This window comes from Taurulus bubalis (genome assembly GCF_910589615.1).
Source record: "Taurulus bubalis genome assembly, chromosome: 1".
Lineage (NCBI taxonomy): Eukaryota > Metazoa > Chordata > Actinopteri > Perciformes > Cottidae > Taurulus > Taurulus bubalis.
The window spans coordinates 48,254,938-48,274,426 of NC_136589.1; the positions used below are offsets into that span (position 1 = coordinate 48,254,938).

At 41.9% G+C, this 19,489-nt stretch overlaps 1 protein-coding gene across 1 annotated transcript; it reads right to left on the minus strand.

Annotated features, from left to right (window-relative positions):
• Positions 1–18,621, minus strand: ism2a (isthmin 2a; the record flags this gene model as incomplete). Its single annotated transcript, XM_079214417.1, has 7 exons — positions 1–518; positions 2,798–2,869; positions 4,555–4,689; positions 8,353–8,647; positions 10,771–10,998; positions 16,762–16,918; positions 18,506–18,621. 7 exons carry the CDS (start codon positions 18,619–18,621, stop codon positions 1–3), a joined length of 1,521 nt encoding a protein of 506 aa, XP_079070543.1.
• Positions 18,622–19,489: the final 868 nt, after the last annotated feature.

The window sequence follows — 19,489 nt, forward strand, 5'->3', positions numbered from 1 at the left end:
TCAGTACTCCCTGGCCTCTTGAAGCTCCATCTGAAACACTAGTTCTGGGGGATTGTCTGAGCAGTCCAGCCCATTATTGGGTGGCCGTACTGAATGGAACCGACTCCAGTCCCCCTTACACAGGATCCAAGGCAGTATATCCACCTTGTAATGCAGCTCTGGTGAGAACTCTGTACTGATCAGATTTGGTGCTCCTGCTCCTTTTCCTCGCATTATCAGCCTCATCTGACCGTCGTAGCAACAGTGCTGCGCTGCCAGTGTTGTGCTGTCATATGACAGCATTGAGCGGATGCAGAACCTGGCTGAAGGTTTGTAGATATCCAGGCGTTCTTTGGGTCCGCTCGCGTCCATCCAGCGATAGGTCTTGCGATGTTTTCCGTCCTGGATGTTGACGGCACTGTAGACCGCCTCAGAAGGGTAGGAGCACGGGCAGCTGGGCAGCTCTGTGAGCACCTGCTGCAGGTACTTCTGGAGGAAGTCATTCTTGCAGGTAAGCCACTTCTCACAGCTGTCTACATCTAGGTTGGGGGGATTGGAAAAAGTTAGAAAAGTCCTCACATTCTATAGTTAGTTGTGAATTAAATCAGCTTGATGTATTGGCAGAAATGGAATATAGTATTCAAAACATCATTTTAATCAGTGTAAAACGACGAGACTAAGAATTGCTATGTTTCAACATAGATTGATCATCTCCTTGTTATTATAAAGTATTTATAATTATTATTATGCATTTATTATTATTGGTTTGAGAAGTAATCCTGGCCAGTCAAAACCCACATAACAGCCCACACCCATTGCAATCAAATAGAACATTCCAATGATGTAATCTATCAAATTACACCTCAATATGTCCTTACAATATATATATATATATATAATTCAGAGGCAAAAACATAGTTGCCAAAGTTAAACACCTCATAAACTCCAGCTTATGTGACTTTCAATTTAACGCTTCTCTTACAATTTTTTTTAAAAAAAGCTCTCACCTCGATTTCTGTATGGTTAGTTTGATGAATGTTCAGTGATTCGGATGAATGTGTTACTTTGACTCTTACAGACTGTACAAACTACTGGACAACTGTTCTGTCTGAGATTGTTCATTAAGCCCGAGCACCGACCAACAAAGGCCTTATTGAATAACAATTATTATTATTATTCTGTAAATGAATTGGCTTTTTGTTTAAAACAAATCCTACTCAAAAACTCACCAAAGTTGGCATATGTTTTGAAGGTGGAAAGGCCACGCCCCTCACCCCGTATGTCTGATGGACTTGAAATCTGACCCACATGTCCAGTTCCATCTACTCTACAAAAAGGTCACCTGGGTCATTAAGCTCCACCGACTTAGATTTTCCGGCAATGTGATTTTTGCAAACTCCTCCTGAACGCCTGGTCCGATCACTGAATCGATGTCTGCAAAGTTATCAAAAAGCTTGTCCATATCTTATTGCGTTTAAAATATATGGACCAATGAACTTAATAGGGACGTGGTGTATCACCACATAAATGTGCAGCATATGTTCACATTGCATCCTGTAATATAGCCTCCCATTTTCATTCAATTCAACTACTACGGGCCTCTACACTAAATCAGCCATTTTATGCATTTTTAGTACATTTTTCCTTGTTTTCAGGCTTTGCATATACAAAATAAAATGATTGGATCGTGTTCTCCTGCCCTGTTTGCAGAGTGAAAAAACAATCATGTTCTCTGGCTGAGGGTCAGCAGCAGGAGAGCAATGAAAGGTATAGTACAAAGTAATTGAAACCAGGGCCATGGTGTCTTTGACAGACGCAGAAAGCAGCTCTCAACATGCGAGGAAGAGACATTTCTAAATATCAAAACCAGGCATTCCCAATGTGATTGATTGAGTTTGTTTTCCACCACTGAATGGAACATAATGTTTCACTACCCATTATAATACGGGTAGATCAAATCCAGCATTCTGATTGGTTGAGAGTGAGTCACGAGGTGTAGTTTATTCAGCCATAAAGTACAGCCTGTTTACATTTAGAGCGTTCCATATCAGTGCGCTTAAAATAACAGCTAGATTTAAATTGCGCGACCGTTAGTTGTCATTTCAAGCTTGACAGTTAAAACATGTTGGTGTAAACTTTGATATTATAACGTCCGCAGTAACGACTCAGACGTTGGTTTCCTTAACTTGCAGGTGTGTTGCTTGAGTGTTCACAGTATTGCAACGGGGCTCTTCGCTAACACTTTCGTGTAAATGTTTACGTTGTTAACGGGTTACGCGATGGCCAAGATTCTACCTCCGTGAGGTCGGCTTTTCTGCTGCTGCGTCTCTCAAAACAGAAAACAGATCTCGGCTCAACATTGAGCATGAATTGAGAGGCCGTATCAAATCTACAACTCCGTTTTAAAAATATTTGCAGAGGAAAGCAGCTCACTGCAGCCACTAATACTGATACGACGTGATGCTCACACATCTGCACTCATTCTGTTTTGATTTGCACAGGTTCAACGTTATTTTTGTTTTAAAAAGATATGCAGAGTAAAACAGATTCATTTCAGCCACAATAAGCAATTGTTTTGCCAAATATTTGCATTGTTCTAACAAAGTGATTGCACATTGTATTAGTTTTTGTCTGATGGAGCGATCTGGTTTTCTTGAAAGTGATTGTAATTTTCTTCATTCTATTATTTGAAAAAGCACAAATGGAGGAGTCACAACAAGTTATTTCAATAAAAATTCAGCATGGACCATTTTGTTCCAATTTTGTTGGGGCGGTGAGGCGTGAACATTTTTCTTCCTCCAAAGGTTTGCATACGTACTTGTGTCCAGGGGTTGAGCGCTGCTGCTGGTCTGGGTGGGAGTCAGGTCAGTCACTGCTGCCCTAACAGTGTCTATATGACAGAGGGGGAATACTGGTCTTTAGGTGCTTATCCTGAAAAAACATCAACACATGGCACATACTTTAATGAACTTAATAGGAATAAAAATGGGAAGCACTTTATAATAACGACACACTATTTAGCATTAGTAAATCATGAATAAACACTGAATTGATCATTCATAAAGCATTATTCCAACATGAATACTCATTAGTAACTCATTAGTATGCAATTCATAAACACAGTTATACATGTTTATTCTTGATTAATAAGCTTTGGTTTCATACTTTATAAATGATGGATTCCCCATTTGTAAATGAAGTATTAAGAACTTATAGATGATTAATAAGACCATTTGTAAAGTGTTAGTAAATGATAAAAAAAAAGATTAATTCAGTAGTTACTACTCAATAGTTAAGTATTAGTTAAGCATGTTCTGTGACCTCATCTAAAGTGAGGACTTTGTTCTGTATAAGCAGCGCCTCAAAGCTGGAAGAAGTCTCAGTTATCTTCTCTACAGAAAAGGGAACACAACACAAAGTGAAACAGAACATGAATATGATGGTGGTCCATAGTTTGTTGGCACATAGCTACATATTATTGATTATGCTAGCTATGGCTAGCTCGCACCTAAAATTACTCAACATTTCAGGGTCTGTTTTACTATTCAATAAAGTTGTGAATCTGTTGTCGTAGGATTTTATCTTCTATGGACTTTTTAAATTCAATGTTTCTAACCAAATTACACACACTTTGTGTACATAGTGTGTCTAACAAGGCTTTTGTTGCCTTGAGGTCTAACAAATGTGTAGAATGTCCTTCCTAGTAAAACCTTTGCAACGCTCTTTGAATATATTTAATTTCCTCAGGCCCAAGCATCGGAGAAATATGTATTTAGAAATGTTTTAGGATGTTTTAAAAGTAGCAGACTCCTTATGGTGTGTTCACACAGAACTATGAATGCGAAAACGCAAATAGACATGTGGACAGCTTCAAGTGATGTCGTAGCGCTGATGGATCCAAGCTCCATTCAGAAAACCAGCATCTTCAGAGTGGTTTGCTTGTGGTCTGGTGGACAGCTGGCGTGTGGTCTGCTTGACACAGTGAATACGGTGGAATTCACTGAGTGATGCATGATGTTACCAGACAAGACAGGGTTTTCTTTTCTGACATATCTGGGACTTCCACAGCAGAAACATAGGTTATTTTAGCGAGATGAGATTAAAGTAAAGGGGTCGGCCCCAAAGTTAAAGCGGCAACTTTGGCCCAGGTTTGTTTGCGATGATGCATTGTTTACATCCATGTTTACTGTCTTCATTCATCGTATGCTCCTCCACCAAAGTGCCGTCTTGGATCTGCCTCTTGCATGGTTGAAGGCTTACTGCCAAACTATTTATTTATTTTGTACGCTGATCATACGTAAAAAGGCAGCTGATCATTCCCAACATATTTTAAATTAGAGGCCTGAAAATGAGCTACAGCTGCAGAGCGTTAGCTCATTGTGTAGCTCAAGATGTTTTTTATCCCATCTCCTTACATCTGCGAATATTAGAGAGCTGATTTTCAGGTGATTGATGACTAAATTCAAAACATTTTAAAGCTACTTTTGCTGTTAAATACCATCACAAAAAGTGGTTAGCTGCTACAAAAGTCAGACTTTTACAATCTGGCCACATCACAGAGTTTCTACTTCTTACCCGTACAGTTCTCCAGGTCACACACGCGTGACTCCGTGGCCGCACACGCATAGCCACAGGAACGGGTGCGTTTCTGGGTGCCGGGGCCACAGGTCACGCTACAGGGATCCCAGTCACTCCACTCCTCCTCGTACTCTGGAAGCACAGAGCGAGAAGATGGATGAGGACCAGACAGCGCAGAGGGGAAGAAAAGCAAAACTATGGAATAATATAGTAGGAGCGGCAGTTAGGTAGTGGATTCCTTGCCCAGCTGGTGTATGTGCGTTATGTCATTAAGTAGCAGCTGAAAAGAGCAGGGTGGGACCTGAGACCCTCTTTATTTAAACAAGAGGGGAGCGCTTCAACAGGCTGAGGGGGGTGATAACGTCTGTATGCTAACAACACTCTTCATTCTCGCTTTCGGAATGGTACAAAGAGTTCAGCGCCAACAACTTGATCTTAATGCTGAAGCTGAATTCATTAGCCTACTTCCCCTTTCCAAAGTCTTGTTCTTTTCTGCAATAAGACACGTCAAAATGAACCATTAGGTATATGCCAATAAGAAAATGCAATGCAAGCCTTTGCCATGTGTTGCGCACTTGGACACAGGACATAAAGGCGCGCATGGGTTTTTCTACTGAATAGCGCGAGCGCAGCTTTTTCCCCAAAGGACCCCTGAGCTGACCCAAGTCTCTGCCTGAACTTAAATTCTCGTAACCAACATTAACCTCACATCATTCAAACCTCCCTTGCAGATAAACAAACAGATGCCAGGCGAACACACAAAACAAGTAACAATCAATAAAAATAATAAACAAATGAGAATATCCATGTTTACTTCTTGTTATAGTGTCCAATGTTAATGTGTTAATGTGGGCCCCACACATGCGTACAGAATGAACAACATAATGCAAGTGTGTGTGTGTGTGTGTGTGTGTGTGTGTGTGTCATCAGGCTGCAATCTGCAAGCCAGACAGTTGCCAGCTCATCCCCTGGAGGTGCACACAGTCAGCAGTGGCATGTCTCAGAGGTTGTGACTTCACTCCGTGTTGAACATGCCCCAGTCCGTGTATGAGAGGATCATTTAACGTCATGTTACTGACAGGGGAAGAGCTTTCACTGACCCTGGAGGGCTTTTACAGCCAACTCACCACTATTTTCTGTGCAAGCTATTTTTACAGCTAGAGTTCAACAGGAACTAGAGGTAACTGTTGTACTGTGGTGGCACAGAGGTGTCACCTTCAGGACATTATGAACAGAGCTGTTCCTGAATGACACAACACATTTTACATGATAATACAAATGCACTTACTTACAGAAATTGTAAAGTAACATTGAAGTTAAATTTGCATAAATCGAATTATGAAGCAAGGAATCTCTTTCTCTGTCAGTTTATCTGTGGGTATCAACCAGCGACCTCGGACAACATTTAGCAAAGTAGCAAAATGGCGACTTGAGGCGTCAAAATGTAGTCAATGATCACAGACCCCAATGGTCCAAATGCAGAAATAAACACGGTTTTGGGATCTTTAGCTAATGGGGGGGTGAATTGTGTATAATGATGTTTGTTTATTTCAACTCAACCTTCAACACAATCTCACCACTGTGGCTTGAGTACCTCACTCTGCAGCTGGTTAGTAGACTTTCTCCATCCTAGTGTTGAACACCGGGGTCCTCAGCCCCCAACAGGAAGATAACTTGAAGTTTACAGATGACACCACCGTCATTGGCCAGATTACAAGCAATGAGATTATGGATTTTGGAAAAAAGGAGGCGAAGACGCACACCCCTGTCTACATCAATGGAGCTGAGACGGAGTTCGCAGCTTTAAGTTCCTTCTGCATCACAAACAACCGGACTTCAAAACATAAGCATGATATAGATAGATAGAGCTGAGGAGGCGGGACTGATACCGACAGATAGGCTCCTTTCTCTGTGTGTGTGTGTGTGTGTGTGTGTGTGTGTGTGTGTGTGTGTGTGTGTGTGTGTGTGTGTGTGTGTGTGTGTGTGTGTGTGTGTGTGTGTGTGTTCACGTACAGAGCCCAGAGTCGTCTTCAGTGTTTGACAAATATTAGCTAAATCATTTATTACAAAACTCAATAAGAATGGCAGTGATAGCACATTAGACGAATACTTCAGAAAACCCCAGTGGCAGCAACTTTCTGAAGTGATGTCTTGGATCTGTACTTGTAGAGCACTCTTCTAGTCTTCCACCCAAAGCACTTTAACACGACATGACATAATTCACCCGTTCACACACTGAACTAACTCACAGTCACACACTGTAGGCTCACCTACGGGAGCAATTTGGGGTGTCTTGCCCAAGGAGGCGGGGATCAAACCGCCAATCCTCTGATTGAAGGATGACCCTGCTCACCTCTGATCCACAGTCACCCACAAAAAATGAGCAATCAATGCCATTCTTAATGAATTATTAAATTAGATGCACTTCTTCCAGCAGCGCCATCTCTGAGATGCATTGCAAGCAGACTTAAAAAGATAAAAGCTGTGCCTCAGCCTTTCAGACATTTTTTTATTACGATGTCATGGAAATTTCTGCACGACTATATGATCAACATATATGCTTTTCCACATCATACATAGAGTGGCGATCTTCTCTCTGTACGGTACTCCATATTACCACTACTTTTTTTTGTGGTTATCCTGTTGTGTCATTGATTCTTCTGCTTTTGTGTGTAGCATAGTGAACGCTGCTTACTGCCCATACAAGTGGAATTCACCAGTGTAGAAGAAAAGAGTAAAGGTGTCAATAAATGGAGAAGGAACATAACTCCCAATGTCATTAGAAGCTCTATTGATTCCCAATTACAAAGGTTATAAATCATTCAGGAATAGGCATGATTAAATACTATTAGAATATGCAATCAGGTTTGCAAACTCATTTAATTATGCAATAATAATGAAGACCGGTGTATATAATGGAATGTACCAGAGGCCACACAATGACTGGCAGCTCCATCACCTGTGGAAAGCCATGTTTACTGTACACCGCTTGCTTGTACTCCTTGGGAGCTTTAGATAAGAACTATGTCTTTAAGTACGCGTTAAAGTTTACAGTTGTAAAGAACACTCTTATTAACCAACCGCTCTTACTGCAACTAACTGCAACTTTTCCATTGTTGTTTTATCCTCGTACTTTAAATACAAGCTCCTTTTTATATGACTTAATATATATATATGTATATATATTTTACATATTTATATTTGTGTATTAAAGGAACACAACTCTAAACATTGCTTGTCAGCACCAGCTGAAAAAGGAGGAGCGGCTACCTGAATGCTTCCTTCTCTGCTCTTTGCTAATAGGTTGCATCAGTGTTTTGCACATTTGTGCATGTTGCTAACCTCAGTGTCTAAACTCAGAGGTTTAACTGCATTGCTGCGGCCAATTATTTCCCTTAAAATTAAAAGACTCATTTTGGATTTGATATATGGGGGAATGCTGCATGATGCAGCTACAGGCTGTCGTGTAAGATAGGACACGCAGGTGCATGAAACAGTAGAGTAACGTGAGGATCAGATGTTGATCAGCCTTACTAATACTAAATACCAACCCATCACAATATTCCAGAATCAGCCCCAATACTGATCCGTAGGATTGGCATGGGGCATCTTTAATGATTGTAATGGTTCCATTCCATTATCCGAACCCGTACCCCGGACAGGCTGCCAGTCTATCTCAGAGCTCATATAGAGACAGATTCATGCTCACAATGATTGCAATGATGAAATATTTGACATTAATCGAGGTACTGTCACGTTCATTGCGATCCTTATCCAGCCAGACAGCGTCCTTACCGTAGTTATCCTTTGCATCCCAGTCTTTGTTCCAGTGACCGCCCCAGTCTGCCCCCACTCCACTGAGCATGGGGTCCTCTGGGTCGTAGTCCTCAGATTGTTGCTCCAACGTGGCTCTTTCCAGCCCGTTCTCCAGCTGCTCTGGATATTCCCAGAACAGTGGCCAGAATAGCTTCTTGTGGCTATTAGCCCATTGTGAAGATGACACGGACCAGTCATTACGCTGCCCCTCCTGGACCAGGTCCATCTCCACCTCCGTCTCCGTCTGTGTGTCGTCTTCCACCTCGATGGACACCTGAAAGAAACACAACACACTTATAACAGGATACAGGTATTGCAGCGATTGACAGTGTCAAAATGACCTCATTATGACTTGAAAGTTATTATAATAAAAAAAAGTTATTATTTTTCAGTACAATGCAATATAGACCTATAATATTAATACACTCATCAACTTGCTTAAATAGCTCAAAGTTGACTGCTGTGACATAACTGACCCATAGCAATGCTCACACAATGAGTTACTGCTCTGTAGAGCAGGCTGAGTCAATTCCAACAGCACATAACCAAGAACTCAGCATGACCTTAAAGATGCAAAATTCTGAGCATATCTATTGCCGCCGCACAACCCTCAACATGGTGATGGCTTAGCTCGCAGCTTATGGTGCTAACAACTCTCTTTTCCTCTTACCCCCAAACACAGCCCTGATTGTACTGTAGCTACGTTCATTTATCACTTCATAGATTTCATTCACAATGTGTATATCACATATTGCAGGAACTAAAGTAGCAAAGTGATTTATATTTTATTTAATGTCTACATTTAAAAATGTAGGTATTAAATTATTAGCATTTATAGTTTTAAATAAACCTTTCTACAACGTTGTATGTTACATAACAACACGTTGGTACAAGCTCTCAGCCATGATGAGTGATGTCACTGAGAAGTCTGTTTATTTACAGATCAGATTAAAAGTCTTCTCTACGTTCATTAAAGGGAGTTGTTGTGCAGTGGGGGAATGGATTTAGAAACATTAAAAATATAGTTGGATGGAAAGATGAACTGATAGCAAGTTCACTTCTGAGTATGTCTGTTTCTCTCTCACAGTAATACAACATTTCCAACAGCAATGTGTATAAAGACAAAGCAGCGCTTCAGGGCAGAGATTCATTCCCAAGTGATGCTGGACATCCTTGCCCTTACATGTTGGAGACTAAAACCATTCTCATCCTATAAATGTAGTTTATTTGTAGATTTCTCTTGAGGTGTTCTTATCGCATTGCTGTTTCATGTACAATACACTGGTTACCACTTAACTCTAATGCTGCGTTCACACCAAAAGAGTTGAAGCTCCGCCGTCGTCACCGGCGTCCTGCCGTTACTGAATCAAGCAGACATTTTCATTGCTTAATGCTAATTTGTCTGGCAGTGTACATTTTTTTTTATTTCTCGTTAGTTTTTGTGCACTTGTGTACACAACACTTCACAATGTAGGTTTAATTATAATTTGAAATAAACGTATATCATGAACCATTTCTGTAAGTCCACTCCGCCAGGATTTAGTTTCACAGTCACACTTAAAAATGACCTTTTGACCTTTTATATTTGGCTCTCATACGTTTCATGTTTTCACTTTTTCCCATTTTTTTCTCAAACCCTGTGCCTCAGAGTTCATTGACAAGTTGGAGCGCCCCACTGTTAAAGGTCCTGCATATGGTAACTTGAAACGGGTCCTGATTCAAACCAGCTGTATGGAGCCAGAGGAGATATGTGCAGAAACTGAAGAGAAAGTAATGGAGGACGACTCCCCACATCCTGTGAGCACAGGTTTAATCTGGAACAGCTGGACTTGATATGAACCCTTCATGCTATCGGAAAAGTGACCTAAACCTGCATCCAATGATACAATTTGCCTACAACATTTAGACTTTTCCCCACATGCATATTGTCTAGTTTCTAGGTGTGTTGTTCAACTCTTGCCCAACTTGAAATGGCCTGGTACCTGAACCCCAAAGGACACGCACTCTCTCCAACACAGCTCAATATTTAGTTTTTCCTTATTTGTCAGTTGTTGACTGGTTGGCACATCAGGTTAAAAACCTTCAAAACACAAAAAGCAAAAAGTTATACAAAAAATGTAAATAAACTTCAATCCAACAAATGAATCGTTCCAGCTTCTTTGGTTGAACCATGAGGTGAACCCTTCCTCTTGGTCTCTGCTGAACTGTTTGCTCAGAGACTTTCCATCCACAGGGGTTCCAACTTAAAGTAAAGAGCAGCCTGCACTGGCCTGCTGGTGGTGCATTATGGGACTTGCAGATTTTTAGGCCGAGTCAAGTGAGCTGATCTGACGAGGAACTGAAATGAACTTAAAAATGCAAAAATGTGCGAGTTTAGTCTCAACACAGCTTGCCTACCTGGATGTCGGGGTTCTGAGAGCCCATGTCTGCATTGGCCAGCTCTGGGAAGTTCCTCAGGTCCAGGATGAAGAGCTCAGGGTCCTCGTCAGGTCCGGGTAAAGGGAGGAGCCCCCGGTGACGGGGCTGGGACCAGCTGTGCCTGGAGGGAAGCGTCTGCAGCAGGTTCTGCTGCTGACGCTCCTGGAGAGCCTGATGACCGTTGCCATGACGAGGCTGTGCGGTGACCTGAGAGGGGGAAACCACAGTGATCACGCTGTCTACCATATAACATATGAGATTAAATATCATGTGAAATAGAAAGAAATGAAGACATTTTTTAAACAATTTGTGAAGCTGTCGGTCGATGTCATTTCCTTGTATTGGTTGGTCTACCAGCACCTTGGGCGTAACATCTAGGGGGTTATGAACTAGGGGGTTATGGGCACAACTAGGGGGTTATGGGCACATCTAGGGGGTTATGGGCACATCTAGGGGGTTATGGGCTATTCTTTATACCACGGACACCAGGATAGTGCTCAACTGGACCCACTCCCACACTTTGTGGCTAGAGTTGTGACGTTGCTTGTTTGAAGGGAGAGATTGAGGAGGATAAGAAAGAAATGGTCTTTACCATAAATGTTTGATGAATGAATCTCATTGATTTAAAATGTAAAAGTTAAGTATAGATACATAAAGGTAAGAAGGATTATGTTCCTATACAAGAGATATGCACTCACTAGAGTGCATATCTCTCTCAGGGGTGTCTTTAAAGACTAATGTATTATGGGATTGAATAAATACAACCCACAGCTGGCTCACCCCATCTAGACACCAATTTCCTGGAAGGCGTCGTCAAACACACTTCAATCAAACTCTTAAATACACTGCAATGGATGCAGAAAATCGGCTCAAAGTTGTCAAATAGGACTTGCCAGAATATATCAAACCCAGCCAGAGCTGAATGGCGGGATCTAGACCTACTTAGTACTGTGCACTGGTTGTTCTGTTTGCACATTTAAGATAAAAGGGAGGGGAAAGTTTCCCCCACTGTTTTTCTGACCACAAAGTAGTGTACTGGTAGATCTATCAGTTGTTCGCCCATCACATCATCCAAAACAGTGAAAGTGAGCAAGCCGTTACCGCCTCGCTGTGTCTCTGGGTGCCGAGCAGCGGCTGGAGGTCCAGCACTCGGCTGCGTTGGGTTCAGAGTAGTGCGTCAGCAGGCAGGCAGTGGCAGCATGAAACATGCAACTGAAAGTGTGATCTAAGCTTACTGCAGAGATGCACACTCACTCACTGACATGGCATGCAGAGAAGACATCTGGTCAATTTCCAGAAACTCTCAGTTTAACGTTTCTGTATATGCTATTAATATGTTATGGATTGTATATGTGTGCATATAGAATGTAGAATATGTACTTGTATGGATGTTTGAAGATGTGTGTGTGAGCTCTCTTTGGCTCAGCACACATTTGTGCAGTGAAAACACTGGCTCATGTTCCTTCATTGGAAACCCGAAGAGGCAAAGGATCCAGCACTTCCTCAGGGTCATCACGTGAAGCATATATTCTGATATACGGTTTCAACTTCACGTCATCTTGGTACAGGACATTTGAGAGCTGTCCATCCCACAATAAACACTTAAGTTAAACTTGAACTGGCTCAAGAATTTGACGCCCTCCACAAAATGTGGCATCAACTTCAGCCAGCCTCTTTGGTGGGAGTGGAAAGGGATGACTATCCATCCAGAATTATTATTAAAGCAGTAGCACCTTCATGACCCCGTGATGGTGAGGCGACTGTGGCTCAGTGGTCGAGCCTTTATTTTGAAGGTCCTTGTCTCGTGTGTCCTGTTCCTCTGCACTTCCTGCCTGTTGATTGTCTGCTGATTGTTCCCTCCTGTGTCTAATCACCCACTCTCTCCTTGTACTTAAGCCCTCCATGTCTTCTGCTCCCTTGTCTGGTCGGACTGTGTGTGCGCCCTTGTTCCTGCTTTTTGTCCCGTTTGGTGTTTTTGAGAATCCTGTTTGTGAATTCTGCCTGCTCTGCAAGGAATAACGCTACTTTATTGTTCACCACGCATCTGCATTTGGGTCCTCTCTCCGAGTCCCCCGGGACAGGGTCTTCCTTCAATCAGAGGTTGGCGGTTCCTCGGCTCTGCTAGTCTGTCGATGTGTCCTTGGGCAAGACACTTAACCCCAACTTAATGTTGTATGGATGTTATTACTCCTGGTGGGCAGGTGGCACCTTGCATGGTAGCTCCTCCCCTCAGTGTGTGACTGGGTGAATGATGACGAGTAGTGCTAAAGAGCTTTGAGTATAGCCCAAGACTAGAAAAGGTCTACAATGCAAGTACAGTCCATTTAACATTGTTTAATGACTGTGCAGCCTGCAAACTACACTCAATAACTAACTGTTCACATTCATTGTCCAGAGTTTGGTTAAGTCAAGGGGCTATTTGTGTCTAAAATTCCAAATCCCTATATATTGTTGGGGTGTAATGAGGTTTACTTTGGCCATTATAGCAGTGCTTTGTGGAGATTATTCATGAAAGGCACCATTCATTTAAGATCTTCTCAGTCTGCGTATGTAACTACAACAGTTGACATCATTTTGTCAATTATGTGTTATCTTGGTAAGCTAACTTACTTGGTACTACTGTAAATAAAAAGTAAGCAAAGAAGTCAACACTGTCAACAGCTGTTATCTTGCAACTCAACCAATGGAGGGCACTTTTGGGCTACTCACAAACGTTCTTTCACCTTTTCACCAAATGTGCTGAGCCATGCTCTCTGCCAAGAGTCAAACCCTAGCCAGTCATTTGTCCATTCATAAGACCTGACTGAGAGCCTCTGTCTGAGCAAAAGGTTACTTCACCTGACGACGGCATGCAGGCTGCCACAGCAGGGGATGCAAAATGGCTTTTAGCAGTCATTGACAAGCACCAATACAGGAGGCCATTGCTCCAGAGGAATAGCAGTGTACATAATGGAGGCGCCCATGGCAGCAGCTGCTCACATGATGCATGCAGCATGGCAGTAAAGCATCTTGAAGTCATTCACTTTAGAGACTGCATTTGAGCAGACCTAGCTGCCTTCTCTCACTCAGACAGAAGACCAGTATACACAGGAAGTGAAACTATCTCCATTACGGAAAAGGAAACCTGTTCTTGTCTGCACTCCTTTAGGGTTTGAAAAGATAAAAGATAAAGTCCAAGGAAAAAAACAATCAAATTTATAAAGCTCAATGTTAAGTTGAGTGTAGTTATAATATATTCAAAATCAAAGATTAAAAACGCAATGATCTCCTTAAATGTGAAGGCCTGAGTAACCCAGTGAAGAGGAGTAGAGTGTTAACAAAAATAAAAAAGGACAATACACAAGAGACACACCTGTCAAAACAAGAACATGATAAACTGAAAAAGTATGGGTACTTAAACTCCAATTTCAGCTCGTGTAAAAATACTCGAAGAAGAGGAGCAGCTATTCTGATTTCCAACTCTCTTAACTTCGAACTGATTAAGGAAAAGGGAGACAAAGAGGGCAGATATATAGTTATTAAAGGAAGGATAGATAACATTTTGGTCACACTTGTTAATATACATGCCCCTCCAGAGATCTATAATCTCAAAAAGAATGGAACACTTTCTTCCCAAATTAATAAATGAAGATCAGACGGGATTCATAAAAGGTCGACAAACACAAGATAACATTAGACGAACCCTACATATTATAGAACAGGCTAATAAACAACATCTAAGTGCAGCTCTGGTCAGTCTCAATGCGGAAAAGACGTTTGATAGACTCAGCTGGTCTTTTCTGTACAGAGTGCTAATGGCTGGGTTTAATAACCAATTCATTAGGTGCATACAATCTTTATATAGAGACCCTACCGCAAGAATAAAGATCAATGGCCACCTGTCAGGTAGTTTTAAGATGACTAGAGGCATCCGCCAGGGTTGCTGCCTTAGCCCCTCCCTTTTTGTAATATTCATAGAGCCTATGGCTCAAGCCATCAGACAAAACAAAGAGGTGAAAGGGATCAATATAGCAAAGGAGGAACATAAAATAGGACTTTTCGCAGATGACACTATTACCTATCTCCAAAATCCCAACTCCTGTATTCCAAAACTTATGACAATTTTGGCTGACTATGGTGGATGTCGGGCTATAAACTGAACATCACAAAAACACTGGTACTCTCTCTTAATTACACACCAAGCAAGGCAATTAGGCAGAAATATCAACTGAAGTGGGAAGCAAAATCATGAAACAAATTACAATATAATAAATGATAAGATACAGAAAGATATAACAAAATGGTCAACACTCGTATTGGAATTTAGTTCAAGAATTGAGGTGGTGAAAATGAACATACTGCCAAGGCTGCTCTACCTCTTCTTATCACTTCCAGTCAAAATCCCAGAATCTCAGTTTACAGCAGGGACAAACAGATATCCTGGTTTATCTGGGCCAAGGGCAACACTTAAGACACTCCACATTGACAAGGAGAACGGAGGCCTAGCACGACCAAATCTCAGAGAATATTATTACGCGGCTCAATTGAGATGCATGGTTTACTGGTGCTCCCCGGAGTGCCAAGGGGATGGAAACATATTGAATTAAATCTGGGCCAACCTCAACCCCAAGCCAGGCCAGGTGGAAAAGAATATACTGATAATCCATTATAGAAGAAACACTGAACATTTGGAAGGAGATAGTAAAGCAATACAAATGTGAAGGAGACAGTAAACTTCTGATCTGGCCCTCCACAGGTTTAGACCTGGACAGACAGATACTACTTATGTCCGCTGGAGAGAAAAAGGATTAACGGCTGTATGTACACTCGTAGAGGGAAACACTTTTGAAAAACTCAAAAGAGAATTTAATTTAGAAAACAGGGACCCGTTCAGATGTTTACAGCTAAGACACTTTTACGATACAGAAATAAAAAAGGGAACATCAGCAGAAGGTAATGAAGTGATTGAAGTGTTGTCAGGTGCCTACAAACAAACCCTCAAAGCTGGTCTCCAAACTGTACAGTAGTTTACAAAAACAAACGGAAGAAACACACTGCATGTCAAACTGAAATGGGAAGTAGAACTGAACATAAACTGTTGAGGAGTGATCGGCATTGCATGTGTAGAACCAACAAACTTCCACTAGTTCTAGGAGATGGAGGGAATTTGGTTGGAAGAACTTAATCCGCTTTTTCATTACACCCCACACAAAATATAACCAATGAGGTAGAGAGCAGCCAGGCTGGAGAGAGTGTGGCAGATGAATGCCAACCACTCACACATTGTTTGGACATGTATAAAAATGCAAACGCTCTGGGACAGTTCCTCAGACTCTGGAGGAGATCTTATGCTACAAGATCCCCAGGGACCCACGGCCGGTTTATCTGGGACTGATACCTGTCGTATATTCAGAAGAAGGACATCTACCTCTTTAAAATGCTGACACTCGTGTAAAAAGGCCATCACAAGGAGCTGGCTGAAAAGTGATCCTCCAAGCCCAGGACAGTGACATTGTAGAGGAGATGTATTACATGGAAAAACTGACTTATTGTTTCAGGATCAAAGCAGAGACCATGAACAACGCTGGGTAACATGACTTCATTCAGGGGAAGATGAGTAATGTTCTCAGCTGACCTGTAAAGAATGGACCAACAATAATAATGAACGATTGGTGACCCCCTATTCATTTCATTTTAATTACTTTATTTACTTATTTATTTTGTCCACTAAACAGTATTAGTGCGCGGCACTATGTCCTACAGTTTTCTCATTTACAATGTTTTGTCGCGTTTTTTGTTAACTAAAAAAACAAAACAAAACAAAACGCTATTTGTCAATATGAAATCTCAATATGCAAAAATACGCTCTCATCACTGAAATAGGCAACAATAACAAATACAGTCCAATACAAATGTCCCCAGTCGCTTGACTGTCCTTTATTAATATGCATTGTGTCTCACCGCGAGCAGCATGCAGCAAGGAGCACGTACCTCGGCTGCAGCCGCGGTGGCGCTTCTGTCTCCGGCTGAAGTCCTCTGGAGGCGCGCGGGAAGTCCGCGGACTGACAGCGACACCACGGCGAGGACCAGCAGCCATAGCCGGGACATCTTCACCTCCAGGCTGGGCTGGTCTGCACGATCCCTCGGCCTGTACCACCAGATGTAAGAGGAGTGCTCATACAATATCAGTGAGCACAGAGGAAAAATACAAACCAAGTGCCACACGCACACGCACACGCACACACACACACGTGGATGTCGTCCGTGCGCTCCCTCCGCGTCAAGTTGCTCCACTAATTGTAAAACGCCCTGATATCCGCTTGCTGACGTTGGTAGCATGTGTTCATTGTATGCACATGTAAGATAATAAAGTTAGTTGACCGTCTCAGTAGTCCACTGCATGTCCTCCTCTCTGCTGAGGCTACACCGAGTCACCGCTCCTGCGCTCGGCCAGCTGCTTGGCTTGAGGAGCGCCACCTCCGCCCGGATGACGCACCGGAGGGAGGCTAAACTACTACTACTACTACTACTACTACTACTACTACTGCTACTACTACTACTACTACTACTACTACTACTACTACTACTACATATAGTCTAACGTGGACAGGACAGGAGTAAACATCCGCAGGAATGATCCAGCATAATATTTTTCTGCTGTAAAAATGAGTTTGTATTTTAAACTCCAACAATACTTGCAAGCACCATATGCTAATTCATATTGGTAATACGATTATATTAATTGATTACGACAACAATTAGAACATTTCACCGTAAAAAGTAGGTTAAATCTCAGGTGAAAGGAGGAGTGTAAGATCTAGTGGTGAGGTTGCAGATTACGTGAATCTGCTCAGCCCTCCCTCTCTAGAGCAGACATGTGTACAACAACGAGTCACTATATGAAGCCATTCATATCTCACTGAAATGTCAATTAAATAAAATTCCTGAGTGAAGATAATTGAAATAAAGTTTAAGTTAAGAAGTATTTTTTAGAAATAACGATTCCTATTAAAGCTGCAAGCAGCGATAACCGGCCCTCGCACCTGTATGTACGTTGGGCGTACCGGCGGAGCAAATGCCTGTGACCGTCGGACAACGCGTCCACGAGTGAGACGTATTTTACCTGCATGGAGTGCGTGATGCTGGAAATGATGTTTTGCAAATATTACAACGCTTGCTATATCCACTACGTGGCGCTAAATAAAACACACAAACATGCAATGTGTTGCACTGTATCAAGTGTAGACCACAGCATGTAAATGTCAAGTAAATCGAATGCTGAAACTACACGTGCAAGCGGAATTTGAAAACTAAACTTTTTGCTCTATAAACATCTCACTTTGCACCAATCGTTAAAATGTCAAAGGCAGACATAGTCCTCCTGCTGGGGACTGAGGTCAAATTTGCCCTCTGGCCACTATTTTCATTCTAAAAAAATAAGGAACATTTAAAACACAAAGCAGTGGTGGTCGTGGATGTTCTACTTCTTGTGTCTTTTTCCTTCAAAGCCGTCCATGGGGGACATTACAGTCAGTTCTGTTTTAAGCCGTGTCAGATCATCACACAGAGGTCCGTGACTCTGCGTTAGGTTGGAGGCCGAATCCGGGAATTTCTTCCGATATGCCTGAAACTGCGGGCGGTCGAGGAGGGAGAAAACATTACATTAGTGTATCTGGGCAAGAATGTTGTCCACGATATCGCTGTGAAGTTTCTGGTACCATGCACAAATGTTTGCCTCCGCTCGGCCTCTCCGGCTCTGAGGGCAAACACGTCCTTCCTGAAACGTCCTCTGTGAGAAAGACGTGTCGGTAAAACCGCCACCAAGTCCGTTCCTCCTCCTCTTTCAGCCATTGAGTGTTAAAAAAACTACACCAAGCAAAAAACAGGAGCAGTGCAATGAGACAATAAGCTAATAGGGAACAAATATTATAATACATGTAACAATTCAACCAACAGATTTAGCATGAAATTGCCCATTAAAACATACAATTGGCTTCTTAGTAAACACACATTACGAAGTGCAGGAGCCAGAAAACACCAGGGAAGGCAGTGCTATGCTATCATGTTAGCTTAGCAACAATCGGCCTAATACAAAACTCAAGTAACAATTAACTACTACATGAAACACATTAATGTTCTCCAAAATTACAGAGTAAACATTAGTCCCCAAGTTGTTTTATGGTGTTTTGTGTGACTTCACAGGTCTCTTACCTAGAAAACAGGAAAAATGATGAGGCAGGCAGAAAGGAAAAGTGTCGAGAGCAGGGATGTCTAAACTTCTTCTGCTGAGGGCCACATACAATAAAATATACGAAAGGCTGGGCCACTCCCTAGAGCTGTATTAAAGTTAACACAATTTATCAAATGAGATCAATTATGCTTGATATTTGAATATGCTTAAAGCAAAAAAACATGAAAACTGTCCATTAATGGGTTTTCATTTATTTTGTTACAAACAGGGTTGGCAACTCATTCTCAAAGCAGCAGCCTGAGATTGCTTCCCAGTCAGGATGGCGAACCCCTTCACAGCCCGGTATCCAGGGAGAAACACACGGGGAAAGGGAAGGATTTATTTGAGATAGTCATGCAAATAAGTTATTGGGGTTGTTAACAAATCGACTCACGTTTGTCATAGAATGTAATCAACATTCATAGACTGAATTTATTAAGTAATTGGACTTGTGAACATATGAATACTATAACATATTTTAACTCACCT